The sequence below is a fragment of the Peromyscus californicus genome, unplaced genomic scaffold (genome assembly GCF_007827085.1).
Source record: "Peromyscus californicus insignis strain IS unplaced genomic scaffold, ASM782708v3 Scaffold_15__1_contigs__length_86483966, whole genome shotgun sequence".
Classification (NCBI taxonomy): domain Eukaryota; kingdom Metazoa; phylum Chordata; class Mammalia; order Rodentia; family Cricetidae; genus Peromyscus; species Peromyscus californicus.
The window spans coordinates 83,121,497-83,136,150 of record NW_026294447.1 but is presented as its reverse complement, the minus strand read 5'-3'; the positions used below and the strand labels follow the sequence as shown (position 1 = coordinate 83,136,150).

The following is a 14,654-nucleotide window of genomic DNA, read 5'->3' as shown; positions in this document are numbered from 1 at the left end:
TACCCATTGCAAACAGGAGCCTCACCGTGGGTGCACAGTTAACTTACCTCCTCCTGTCTCCATTGTTCTGAGGAGCTATCGGAAGATGCTGGAGTGTCTGTTTTATGTTTTTGATCCTGAAGTGACAGTGAAGAAGAAGCACCTGCTGCAAATCCTTGAAAAGGGATTCCAGGAGAGTGAGACAAGCAAGGTAGTGTCCGTCACTGTGAGTAATCCTCTTGCTAGAACCCATGGTCTGCCACCAGTCCAGCGTGTCTCCCCATCCCTGCGTCCCTGGTGATAACACGCTTCTGCTCCTGTTTCCCTGGAAGCTTGGTGACATGGTAGACAGGCACAGAGAAGGACGGCACAGGAAGTCCACCATGGCTTGTTTGCCTGACTTGACTTCATTCTTCTTGGAGTCTTAACTTTGACCGGTGATTTTGAAATCTCCTTATTTAACTGGCTCTAAAACTATTGGGAACCTCCAGTACCACTGCCAACTCTCCATGTTGAAAACATCCCGTTAGCTGACTTTGACTGTGCTTTTTAATTGTCACCTAGGTTTCTTTTCTCCATTTCCTGCCTCTGCTTCTTTCCTTTCTACTTTTCTGTCCTCACTGCTGACACTACTTCATCGCTGGGCCCCTGAGCTCCAACACACCCATCCCACTTCCCTGCACTGCCCCGATGAGGCAGCTGTAGCCCACTGCTACAGAGCACGGCTTCCAACCCACCTCACACCGTGGCCCACATAAGTGAGGACACTGCTGGGTTTGAACCCCGACGTCACTCCTCTCCCGACGTACCATGTCACCTGCCTCTGCCTACTTCTTTTTTCACTGTGTAGCCACAGATGACTTTGAACTCCTGATCTTCCCATCTCCACTTCCCAAGCACTGGAGTGAAAGGCATGCACCACCACACCTAGTCTATACAGTGCTGGGGACCAAAAGTAGAGCTTTGTGTGTGCCAGGCCCACTCTACCAACGGAGCTGCACGCCTATCTCCTGTGCCTGTTTCTGTCTATCCTGTAAATGAAAGTGATAGTGGTATGTATTTTGCAAAGTTGTTAATAGGACTTAAAGAGTATGTTGAAATGCTCTTGGGTATTTATATACCAAAGTTCATGCATCATTATTAAACATTCAAAGAGTAGAAACAACCCAAATGCACATCAATCAATAGGTGAGAGATTAGATAAAAACTGCCATTAATTTACAGTAGATTATAAAGAGAGATATAAAGAGATGAGAGTCTGCAATATGAATCCATACAACACAGAAGAACTTTGAAATTTCACCATGTTAAGTGAAATAAGCCAAGGGAAAAATATTATTTAAGTACTACACCACACAAAAGAAAAAAGATACAATAAAGAACAGACATCACCAGGTCCTGGGGTAGGTGAGGGACAAAGACTTACTGTTTATTGTGTACAGAGTTTCAGGTCAAGTTAAGGAATGAGTTTTGGCCATGGATGGGGATGATGGCGTCACAGTAATGTAAATAACCAATGACACTGTATTCTGTGCTTAAAAAACAGTTAAAATGGTCAGTTTTATTTGTGTGTATTTTACCATAATAAAAAAGAATGACCAAAAAATGTATTCTGGAATTGGGAAGACAGTTCAACTGGTAAAGTCTTTGCTTTGCAAGGTTCTGAATTCCATCTGCTGCACCTGAGGAAACCTTGGGCATGGTGGTAAATGCCTGTCAACCCAGCTCTGGGAGACAGGGGAGTTCTAGGAGCTTGCTGGCCTCCAGTCTAGCCAAGGGCAAGTAAGACAGATCCTGTCTCAAAAAATAATGTCAAGAGTGATAGGGGGACACCTCTAGTGTCCGCCTATGTCCTCCACATACAGAACACACACACACACACACACACACACACACACACACACACACGGGGGTTGGAGAGAACTCTGGGGAATGGATCAGAGGGAGTAGGAGCAGATGGCAAGCCACTGACTTAGAGAGCTACTGTGACAGCCCAGGCCACAGGAGGATGTGATTCTGGCAGGTTAGTGAGTGTCTTCGTGGTGACTTCTTGAAAGGAAATAAGAAGGAAGTGAGGAATTTAAGGTTTTAGAAGGCAGAGTGAATGCTCACATTCACTCCAGAGAACTCTGAGCTATCATGGGCACAGAAGGTGGGGTGAGGATGCTCACACCCTCCATGTGCTCACTGCCCTCCAGACACTGTGCTGAGTGGTTAATCCCCTGCCTCTCCTGAGAGACAAACTGTCTCCTTTAATTCTCCCAATAGCTGTCTGTGCTGCTCTGCTAACTGGGGCAATCTCCATCTTCCTATGAATACTGAGCAGTGGAAGCGAGGCTAGTCTAAACCCATGTGCCGAAAGTTTAAACACCAGCTTTCCTAGTGTGAAAAAATGGCTCTCATTTCTTGGGTTGATTATGTGTTGAAATGACAGTATTTTGGATATACTCAATCAGCAAATTGGGTTATTAAGCTTTACATGAAAAGTCCTTGGATTACTGCTTAGAACATAGATAGTTTCTGATATTTTACCATTATGATCTGGACCATAAGACACATCAGTTCCTCCCTCTGGCTCCTTTTTCAAGCTTTCCTTTGGCATCCATGATTGTGCTGGCTAGTTTTATGTCAACTTGACACAAGCTAGAGTCAGCTGAAAGGTAGGAACCTCAATTAAGAAAATACTGCCATAAGATGGGGCTGTAGGCAAGCCTGTAGGGCGTTTTCTTAATTAGTGATTGATGGAGGAGGGTCCAGCCCATTGTGAGTAGTGCCATCCCTGGGCTGGTGGTCCTGGGTTCTATTAGAAAGTAGACTGAGAAAAGCCATGGGGAACAAACCAGTAAGCAGCACCCCTCCGTGGCCTCTGCATGAGCTCCTGTTCTAGGTTCCTGTCGGTGCTTGAGTTCCTGTCCTGACTTCCTTCGGTGATGAACAGTGATGTGGAAGTGGAAGTGGAAAAAGCCCTTTCCTCCCCAACTTGATTTTGGTCATGGAGTTTCATCACAGCGATAGTAACTAAGACACTCGTACTACACTATTTCTGTCCTTCTAACTTAAGTGTGTGTATGTGCACCATATGCATTCAGGTGCCCTTGGGGGTTGAAGTTACAGGCAGTTTTGAGCTGCCATGTGGGTGTTAGGAATCGAACCCAGGTTCTCCAGAAGAGTGGCAATTGCTCTTAACCACTGAGCCATCTCTCCAGACTTATCCTTCTCACATTTGGTTGTTCCGCCATCATTTTCCTTTTGTTCCTTGCCTCTACACATGGGAATACTATGAGGTTAAAGTTTACAGTCTTCTCTCTCCAAATACCATCAGTTACTCACCTTGAGACGATCAGAGGAATGAGAGCACTGTCATTGTGAAGCACCCAGAAGACCAGATGAGCTAAATGTCTATACCACAATGGCACCCAGTGAATAGAGATAAGCACTTGGGTTATGCATCAGGAGATGGGCTCTGATAAGTAGTTTGGACAAGAAGCATGTCTTAGGTTGCTTGTGTTTTATACACCAGAGGGCTGGAGCAGAGAAGAAGAACCTGGCTTCAGTCTATGTTCCTGTTACCAGATACAGCAGGTGGCCAGATGAAGTGTGGGCTGTACTTGAGAGTCTCCTAACTCAGCACCAATTTTCTCTCTGGTAAAATAATGAATCCTCATTTCCTGGGCCAAACCTTCTCATCCTTCAAGACTCAGCTAAGGGTGTTCTTCTCTCTGTAGCTTTCCCTGATTCTTAAACAGTTGGAGCACTCTTTCCTAATTTGCAAGTTAAATTTTTTAAGTCAATTAAAATTAAGAACTAGACAAAAAAGAACAACCAGGCCTCTCATTCCAGCTGCCTGCAAGTCTAAGACAGGAGGATTGCAATTTCAAGACCTGCCTAGGTTTCAGAACAAGTCCAAGGCCATTCTGGACAACTACCTGAGATCTTGTCTCAAAATAAAATAAAAAATAAATGGAATCCTGGGATTACAGTTTCATGGTAGAGCATTTACCTAGCTAGCGTCAGGAGGCAAATAGGTTCGGTCCCAAGTAAGTGGGGGAGAGATGGCAAACTATATACAACCCAACAAATCCTTGAACTTCAAATGTAGATTTACATACACTTGTCAGCTTTGTGTGTAGGGCTTAAATCTTCGACAGTGAAATCGGCCCTCTTAGACGTCTTGGCCTTGGCCGTAACCACATCTCATTCTACTTTGGATGGTCCTTAGGTTCTTAAACATCATCTTCAGCCCAAGAGTCACCTAGCTTGTAGGAGTCTTCTTGGCTCCCACCAACTTAGGTTTGGCTTTGCCCAAACATTTTTGGCAGCGATTTTAAACAACTAACCTTGACCAAATTCCTGTTGTGTGATATTTTGTTTGTATTGTGACAAATAAAGCACTTGGGAGGCTCACACCTTTGACCCCAGCACTTGGGAGGCTCATGCCTTTGATCCCAGCACTTGGAAGGCTCATGCCTTTGATCTCAGCACTTGGAAGGCTCACACCTTTAATCCCAGCACAATCAGGAGGTGGAGACAGGAACATAAGGCAGGTGGAGATAGGATTTCCCCCTATTCAGTCTGAGAATTCATAGAGAGGTCTCTAGTGGCTGTTACTCTGCTTCTCTGATCTCCAGGCAAGCTTTATTTGTCAGAACACAAACAAAAATCATACAACAAAATTCACTCAATTTTCCACTTAGTTTTCAAAAAAACAAATTTCCTGCTTTTTATTTCATTGCTTTATATGTTGTGCATGGTTTCTAGAATAAGTACAACTGCTTGACAAGTTTAAGAATAAAATTGATTGGCTCTTGGTCCACATGCAGCAGGCTGGATAGGATGACGTTCCTCCCTGCTTTTAAAGGGAGCATCTTATCTTTGAACCGCCCTTGTGCTGCAGATTAAAGAGCAGGAATGGAAAACTCTGGCTAACCCTCCAAATTTCTAAGCACTGAATTCCTTGAGTAGCAATCACTTGTTATTCCAGAACTTTCAATGTGCTGTAATGCCATCATTTGTAAACCTTTCTCTACTAGTGCGCAAGGGCAAGGACTGTTTATAGACCAAATTCTTAGTAAAAGTGTACTGAATGAGTGGACATGGTCATAACTCCTATGTATGTATGTACCTTAGTACATTTTCTGCTCTTAAATAATTTTCCTTTAAATTTCTCTTTGGATTCCCTCCTGTCTTAAAGCCCAAGCCACCGGTCCACTGTTGCTTTCTACTCATTTAAGAAGGGTGCCTTGTCTGATGTATCTTGAGATGTCTTATATTCTCAGTTCCTGTTCATAGTTCCTGTCTTCTCTCTGTCCCCTGAGAGCCAAGGTTAGAGTGAAGCTTCCCAATGCTATGCACCGAGACTGTAATTAAGCAGTGATGTTCACTGCAGGGTGAGAAGATCATTTGCTCAAGTGTGGAATTTGTAGTCCCAGGAATGACGCTTTAAGTATTTAGTTTTTTAAAGAACTTCTTTGGGTAACTTTGGGTTTCAATTAGAAAAAAAGAAAAAAGAAACCTCAGTGTGTGTATGTGTGTGTGTGTGTGTGTGTGTGTGTGTGTGTGTGTGTGTGAGAGAGAGAGAGAGAGAGAGAGAGAGAGAGAGAGAGAGAGATTTCAGAAAAGACATAATTTTATATAATTTTGGCTGTTACTCAAAACCTAATGATAAATTTAAAACTCTGAGGTTGTGACAAGGACAAATAAATCTGAGTTCAAGTCATGACTTTGCCAATTGCTACACCCATCTTTAGATACTCATATAATCTCTTATTGCTCTAATTTTCTTACTCAGAACAGCGATCTGTTTGCTCTTTAGAGTGGTCTGTAATTATTCCTGATACAATTTGGAAGAAGTGAAGTTTGTCACACAAAAGCTGATATTTGTGCACAATTAGAAACGGTTTGTTTCTGGAAAATCTTGTAGACTGTATGGCATACATGGAGATGAATGGGATCCGTCACTGATGTGGTACCTCACCTCCATGGGGCCTTCTTTCTGGAGTTAACAAGAGTTTTCCACAAGCCCGTGTTGAAAGCTGTTGGGCCCTGCACCACATGGTCCTGTGGCTGCTCTTGACCCTGGCTGGCTTCCTGGGAGCAAATTTTGTTCCTTATCACTTCTTTATAGACCTATTTGCATGTGAATTTTGATTATTTAAATGGCTTTGCATAATGAAGCTGCACCTGGAGGTTATCTATTTCTCTGCAGATTGCTTTGGCAGACGCAGAAACATAAAATGAGAAGCCATCTGCATTGAAGTGGGGATGTTGTCAGTTTTGTGAAAACAGAAGAAGAAAGCCCTCAGATTTGTTTTCCCCTTACAGCCCCCTCTCAGGACCGAAGCCGTCACCCTTGTGAACAGCCTCAGTATGTGTGAGTGCCCCCGAATTGAGTTCCTCCAGCAGAAGTGTAAGGAGGAGATGAGAAGTCTGGCAGACTGCGACCTCTTCAGACACGGTAATACAGACAGTGCTTCTGAAGTCGCCAGACGGCTTCCTCAGTCTCTTCCGAATTGTCTCCATTCTCGGTTTTATCCAAGAGATTCTGTCCGAACTGTTTTACATCATCCTCACAATATAGTGTCGTGTTTCTATTGTGTTATCTGCACTGAGAGCTAACACTCAGTGTTTACTGTGTATCCGCCTTAGGAAGAAGAGTCTTTGCTGCTCAGAAATTTCATCCAACTTACACATGCTTTTCAGAGTCTGGGTTCATTCTTGTGATGTTGCATCGCAAGAATGAACCCAGAGGTCTGTACGTATATTTCTTTACACACACTACCTTCACAAGAAAGAGCAAAGAACCGTCTTGTGTGTGAAATAATCAGCTAAAGTAGTGAGGAAGGTTGAACTCCGCTGATCTGAGTCATCACTCTAAGGTGGTAAGAACACCTGATTGACTTGCTGTCGGCAGGAGACAGGCTGGGAGGCGTGTGGATTAGACATTGTTCTCTAGAAGGCAAGCTGCATGCTAATGTATTCAGTCACTAAATACTGTCCTTGCACTTAAATAGACGTCAGCATTGTCGGGGTGTTCTGTGTGGGGGTCAGTTGAAGAAAGAAGTCACTCCAAGATGAACTCTTAAGGCCTATGTGGCAGGAAGGTCCAGCCTTTCTAATGGACTGAACCCTGACCAGCCATACATATTATCATAAATAATATTTATTATTACACAAAGTTGTTTTTTGGGGTAAAGTATTTCCCATAGCAAGGTCCCTAATCTAATCTAGATATCTCACTAAAGGAAAGCATCACATTTCCTCATGATTTTAGTCCTTTATTATGTATGCATCATTTGCAATACACAATAATCCAAGCCTCAGGTGTGGCAGGGTGTCTTGTGACCAAAGCCATACAAAGGCTGCAACGCCCCTTCAGTAAAACAATTCTAGAAATCACGGAAAGCAGTCACTGTTTTCCACAAAGATTCTTGACTGGTTACCACACTGATCCTTCAAGATCATAGTACTTCTAGAAAACGACTGTTCACTCTAATGTCTATCCCAGATACAGCGACTCTGCTAAATTCCAACAACACAGGGTAAGAACAAGAACCAACTTGCAAGCCGCCTCTGGAAGAGTTTATTTCCAGGTTGGGAGAAAAGGCCAGCTTATCAAGCCTTCTGTTGCCCCGCCTTCCACCGTTTACCCTTGGTTCCATATGAACTAATTGAGTGCTACTGTATGTTAGGCACTGTTGGGTTTGTCTAAAACAGTTGCTGTGTCGTGCTTCCAAATATCAATAACCATGTAATCAAATACAAAGTTAAAGTTACTGTAATAAGTATAAATATGAAGTATTGATACATACAATAAAGAGAATAGATAATCAGGCTAGGGATTAAGGGGACCTATTTTTTTTAAAAATCTCTTAATCACCAAACTGACTGAGCATTGGATAGGCAGCACTGTGGTTTGTGCTCAGTCAGGACACCTGCTGTGGTTGGAACTGTGGCATGGTAGTAGAATGCCTGCCTGGCCTGGCATGCCTCAAGCCTTAGGATTAAGCCCTGGCAGCACTCATGCACTTACTGAGTCTTTGAGACTAGCCTTCCAGGATCCAGCCCACAGTTCCTCAGGGATGCTTCCTGGCCAACTGTAAACTGTGCCTGATTTCCAGTCCTTCATGTAGTTAAATAGCCTCAGAAACTCCAGCTGATTGCAAAATCAAGAACTCTTTCCTTGAAAAACTCTGACACTTTTAAACTATTCTTTTCCATTCCCATTATTAGAAAAATCTCATATTTACTATTTACTTAATCCTCCCAAAATGCATTTTCTCAAGCAGGTTCTCCTGATTTACATTTTGTATCTTATGTATGGTGAAAATAAAAAAACAGGACTAGAGAGATGGCTTAGTGGGTAAGAGCACTGGCTGCTCCTCCAGAGGACCAGAGCTCAGTTCCAGCATCCACACTGGGTGGTTCAGAACCACCTTATATAACTCCAGTTGCAGGGAATCCAACACTCTCTTCTGGAACAGACACTGTACTCATGTACACAACCCACACTCAGACACATACATATACACATAAATAAGAATAATAAATGAAATTGTAAGAGTCCTGTTTCTGCCTTCTAAGTGCCAGGATTATAAGTGTGAGCCACCGTGCCCGGCACTTAAAGCTGAGTTCACTGCGGTCACGAAGCTCCTTTCGTGACCAGTTCATTTCTTTAACAGATATGTCTTAGCTCCTATTTGGAATCAAGTTCTGTGCTGTGTACTATATAGTAGCAAGCAAGAGAGCTATGGCCTCTGCCTTTACAGGACATTACGTCATGCTTGAGGTTAGTAAAGATTACACTGGAGATGGGTTAAGGTCATATTTGCTCAATTATGTCTCCTTTTTCACATTTAGGCACCATCCTCATTTCGAAGGTTTTCCTTGGCCAGAGTGTTCAGGCTCGTGAACAGGAGCCCATCAGTAAAGCCAACTACCCCACAGTTAACTCAGTGTTCATGCCTCAGAGACATTTGCTAGGTATGGTGCCAAAAAGAAAAATGTGTGGTTTCATAACTCTCAATACAAAGCATCTCTACTTAATACATAATAACATAGCTAATGATGTAACCTCTACCTAACAAGACCTATAAACTTTTCTATAAAAACCTACTTCTGGATACTAATGATTTTTCTGTTACATCAATGAGGTGTGTGTGTGTGTGTGTGTGTGTGTGTGTGTGTGTGTGTGTGTGTATGTGTGTGTGTGTGATTTATTTCACCAATTTTAATTATTTTTACACACCTACATTCAACTCTCAGTATCTGAGGAATTAGTTCTAGAGTTTGTGCGTACGCGCGCGCGCGCGCGCACACACACACACACACACACACACCACCTATAGATACCAGATTTCATGGATTCTCAAGCCCATATCAAACAGTGTAGTGTATGCATGTCACCTATACAGTCTTCCTGGGTACATTACACTATCTCAATATTGCTCTAATACCTAATACAGTACAAATGAAAGGCTGCAAATTATGACTATGTTCATTATTCCAGGAATATGACAAGAAAAAAATCTATACGTGTTCACTACAGACATTTTTCTAAAAAAAAAAATATTTCTGCTTGGCAGTTTTTGAATCTATGGCTGCAGAAGCCGTGGAGACGGAGGTTTTCATGTGTGAGTGTGGCAAGTGTGTACATACAGGTGTATGTGTGTATTAGTTTTCAAATGATTAAAATAGGAACCTTTAATAAAGGTCTTAGAGTGCTATATTTATCAAAACTCCATGGTCATTTATTCATTGGTAAAATGGTAAGCATAAGCATTAACCCTACTCTGGAGAAAGGGCTGTAACGGTTCTGACATCCGTGTTGGGGTACGGGAGGGTTTTTATAACTGTGGGAAATTGTTGGTAAGGCCTTACTGTTACTTCTTCATTCGTCCTGGGGTAAAAAGGTTTACTGTATTTTGAATGTTTGTCTTGCTTGATTTTCTTTTTTACTCTAGATTCTATCCTGGGACAAAGACATTGCGATTGTGGCTATCGGCAGTACAAGTGGTTTGTCTTTGACCATGACCTTGTTTTGCCAGAGTACATCGTTGAATTTGAGTATCTCACAGTGGTACGCATTGTTGTCCATTTTTACAAGCAGGGATTCCTAAACTGGGAGTTGAACAACAGAACAGTAGTGTTATGCTGAGCTTGTATTATATGTGCCTATTCATGCTTTGTGTGTGTGTGTGTGTGTGTGTGTGTGTGTGTGTGTGTGTGTGTGTGTGTATGTGTATGTGTGTGTGAGAGAGAGAATGTACAATGGCTGTTCTGTAAAGGACTGCATTTCCAAAGGATATCATTATGGCACCTGAATGCTTTTGTTATGTGAGCATATTATAGGAGTATTATACAAATGTAATATCACTGGGAAAGATTCAAAGCCCGTGGATGCCTATAGAGTAAACATGGGAAGCTACTTCCCCCTTAACCTCCTGCCCCTTCTTTACCAGCGCATCCACCTAACAGTTCTGTGGGTTTGTCTGCAATCCTTTTCTGTTGACATATACAACAACACACAGTCTTAGCTAGTAGAATCAAGCTCTATGCCTTGCTTCTCACAGTACATTGTGAACATATGTTGTTACATAGATGTATAATTTCTTCTTCCTGTGGCTGTATACTATCCAGCAAAACTCTGATTCAAATTCTCCTGTGTTGATAACAAATATAAGTTGTATGTAGTTTTAACTATTTAAAATAATATTTGAGTAGAGATTATTTATATATGTCTTTATATGACTATAGAAGTTCCTATGCAAGAGAGATCTATTGAAAAAATGGAAAGTCAGCAGATATAGACATTTAAAATTTTGACATTGCCCATTTCCTCCACGGAGGTTGGACCGTTTTACACGTGTCCCCCAGAGTGTGGCAGACCCTGTTTTCTTGCATCCTTGCCAGCATGGTACCCTATCAAATTTTTTCCATTTTCTTAAGCAAAAAGCAGAATATTTCAAACATCATATGCTTAAAATTATTCACAATATTACAAGCCATCTGTTAAATTCTTGGGTCACTTCTGTGAGACTTGTTTTCATACTGATTTTTACAGTTATATATTGTAGATATTAATACTTTATAGTGCCAATATTTTCTGTTGTCTTTTAATTTCACTTGTAACAAAAAGTTAACATTTCAATTTGTAATTTGTGAATTTCTCAAATTTCAGTTCTCTTAATCTTCCTCCGTGTGGATTCTTAATTTTGTATCTTTTTTCAAAAATCTTATAACAAATATGTTTTTCCTCAGTGCTTATTTAGCTTATTTTAAAACTTTCAGCTTTTCAAATACTACCTAGAAATTACCTTACATTGTGTGATTTGAAGGATTAATCCATTTGTTTTATTAAATATTAATGGGTACTATCTACTCATTGTCCTTTTTGCTATGTTTTGAAGTATTCTCTCTCATTATAACTATTTTAAAATTTAAGGAATTCATGTTCAATCTCTTTTTTGTTCCATTGATTGATTTATCTAACTTGGGACTCTAAAAACATTTGTTTTGGTTAAATATAACCTTGATAATGTGTTTTAATATAGGATAGGATAAATTTTTTTTGCCCCATCTTTTAAGAACTTCTCTTACCTATTCTTGAATATTTTGTTTCCTAAAAAAAATTAGAATCATCTCAGCAGTTTCTATTAAAAACACCTTTTTAAAAAATTCTTGACCATTTTTCCCAAACTCTAAATAAGTTTATCAGTTCTGTTATAAGATTTGATTGAAATTGTATTAAGTCTGAAACCTTATTTAGGATGAATTGGTTGTGTGTGTGTGTGTGTGTTATTTGTGTGTTTGTGTGTGTTGGTTTGTGATGTAGTGTGTGCACATGAGTGTGTGTGTGTATGGAGGCCAGCACAGGACATCATCAGGTGTTTTCTTCTATTAAGTCCACCTTGTTACTTTGAGACAGGATCTATCACTGACAGAAGCTCACTCAGCACTTGGGCTAGACCGGGTAGCTGGCAAGCTCCGGGGATAGCCCAGCCTCGCCTCCCAGTGCTGGGGTTCCAGGCACACATAGCCGTGCTCAGCTTTTTACGTGGGTGCTGGGGATTACAACTCAGGTCCTTGTGCCGGCACAGCAACCGTTCTTGCCCACTGCACTACTTCTCTAGCCCTGAATTAATTATTTTGAATCATTTGTCTTCTTGTCTAGAAACATGATGGCTTACTTCATTCGAGTATGCTCTCACATTTTCCTCTCTCTATATTTAATACATTGTATTAAATATAATTCTGGGCATTTTATATTTTTTTTACTGTTCTCACAAGGGGATTCTACCAGTCAAGCACACAGAACCTCAGACAAATAATAAGCAGTCTTTCATTAACTCACATAGTGAAGAAGCCAAGGGAAGGGCAACCCAGGTTAACGATGCCAGCAAGACATCATGCTTGCCTGGTCACCACTTGAAGAGCTCTGTAATAACTGAGTTTTGTCTTTACTTCTGAGAAGTTATCTTCTCTTAGTTCCTTTGATTATTTCTTCTTTTCAGTTCTCTGTTAAGTCTTCTGAAATCCACACTGGGGGAGGGCCTCTGAACTCACATTTAAAAGATGTGGAGGTGACTTTCTATTTTTCTCTCACATTGCACTTCTTAATTCTTTGCTCTGAAATATTTCCTCAGTACTGGCTTCCAGGCTGACAATTTAATCTGTTGTTATATTCATTTGGCTTCTTAATATTTACTAAGTATTTTATTTTAGTAGTTGCTTATGTATTTATTGTAGTATTTATCCTATTCTTTTGTGTAGTGTCTTATTATTTTATTATAGATCCCGTATTCTCCTAGGTTTAAAAAATATACTCTGGTTAATTATTTTGTGTTCTTCTAGGGTCAGGTTCATTTGCTCATTCACAGTTCCTGATGTAACTACTTACCCGGTAACTACAGAGAGTAGTTTCCTGCTTTTATTTATTTATTCCAAACATTCCATTTCTTAAATGTTATCATCTGCATGTTTCTGCTAAGAAGTTACATTTCTGCTCTTTCCTGCCACATCAAACCCTTCTGCTTCGTGTCTGATCATTTCTCACCCCTTGTTTGTGTTATTTGTCATAAAATGTTTTAAATTTATCCTCTGTCAGTTTTAAGAAATCTTTATGGGTGAGAATGGACACATTCATGCTTAGCTCATAATCTTGGTCTATGCTTATATATTTACTAAAGGGATTTTTATTATCCTAGATATGATGTTATTATATAACTTCAAAAGTCAGTTCTTTTCTATATAGCCTATTTGGTTTTTAAAGTAACAAATAAGCAACTGAATTTTCAACATTTGAAATATTTTTTAGGTCAAAGTTCACTCTTTATTTTCTACATTAAACACTGTTATTCTAGAAGAAGGCAAAAAATATTCTGAAGGATTAGTATTCTCACAGGATTTGAAATTTGATGATGAGGTTATGAAGATGGAGCCCAAGATTAAACCCCGCCCAAAACTCATTAGTTTGGATGATAAGACGATAATTTCCCTTGCTAAGACTAACGTTTACAGTCATATTGTGGTGAGTATTATGAGTATTATAAAATTGGAAAAAGGAAACTTGAATTTGAAGTTTGAATCTAGTTTATGGAGTCTAAAGTTACTAGGTTACTATCTCCTGTTGCCAGGAATTGTATAATTTGATTGAAAAGTGTCAGCCCCTCTTTGTGTGCAGACTAGACCAGGGTTCTCCAGTAGTAACCAAGTGAGAACCACGTGTGTCTTTTTAAGTTCTCCAATGACTTAGTCACAATTTTGTTAAGGCAAAAGTCGTTTTAATGATACATTTTATTTAACCCAAATATATACAATATTTCAACATGCCATCATTATTAAAATTTATTAAGGAGACATATTAGTATTAATTCTTAATTTTGGAGTGTATTTACTACCAATACCGTGTCTTAATTCAGTCTAGTCACGTGTTGGATGTTCAATAGCCACATGAGGTGGCTTTTCAGGCAGCAAGTGCTTTTATTCTGAATTATCAACAAAGCAAAAAGTTTCTAATCAGCATCTGGTATTAATCAGTGGGTACAGGAAAGCTTTGTCTTTACATGTGTGTCAGCAGAATTTGAGCTACTGATTAGAGTGACATACGTACATTGAGTTGACTCTACTTGAGATGGCAACCTACCTGTGTTTCTGACTTTGAGACTTACCAGTTTCCGATGTGCTGCTACCATGATTTCCAGACTACCACCATCTCTGACCTACTCTACTGTCGTAGCCCTCTAACCAGGCCTTCTGACCTCTATCATGGCAGTTCTGAACTCCAGGAATTACCACTCACCTTGTGGTCTGCTAATCAATATATAACTAAATAAAATTCAGGGCAGGAAAGATGGCTCAGCCAGTGAGGTGCTTGCCACCAAACCTGATGACCTGTGTCAGAACTCCAGAACCACATGTAGAAGAATGAACCTTCTGCAAGTTGTCCTCTGACCGCCACATGTGTGCCATGGCACACACATCTACATATAAATAACTAAGTGGGTGGATAGATTAAAATAGACAGGGTATCATATTTCAAAAATCAATAGGAGGGAGGTTCTGGGAGGTGCAACAAAGTCCTGCCCCAATGCCTGCTTCACTCAACCTCGTATAATCTTCTCAAAATGCCAATCTGATCTTTTTAGTTCCGTCCCATCTCAGATAATCCTACTTAAAAT

General features: G+C 40.5%; 1 protein-coding gene across 9 annotated transcripts in view; it reads left to right on the top strand.

The window, feature by feature from the left end:
- Lrrc9 (leucine rich repeat containing 9) overlaps positions 1-14,654 on the top strand; it is an 87,108-nt gene that overhangs the window by 24,983 nt on the left and 47,471 nt on the right. For 4 of the 9 annotated variants that reach the window (XM_052739617.1, XM_052739620.1, XM_052739618.1 and 1 more), the window contains 5 exons: positions 73-205; positions 6,301-6,433; positions 8,836-8,958; positions 9,939-10,054; positions 13,292-13,504. In XM_052739617.1, the coding sequence (XP_052595577.1) occupies positions 73-205; positions 6,301-6,433; positions 8,836-8,958; positions 9,939-10,054; positions 13,292-13,504 (718 nt within the window). The remainder of the gene's footprint in view (positions 1-72; positions 206-6,300; positions 6,434-8,835; positions 8,959-9,938; positions 10,055-13,291; positions 13,505-14,654) is intronic. The other 5 variants (XM_052739619.1, XM_052739615.1, XM_052739616.1 and 2 more) reach the window with 4 other exon arrangements.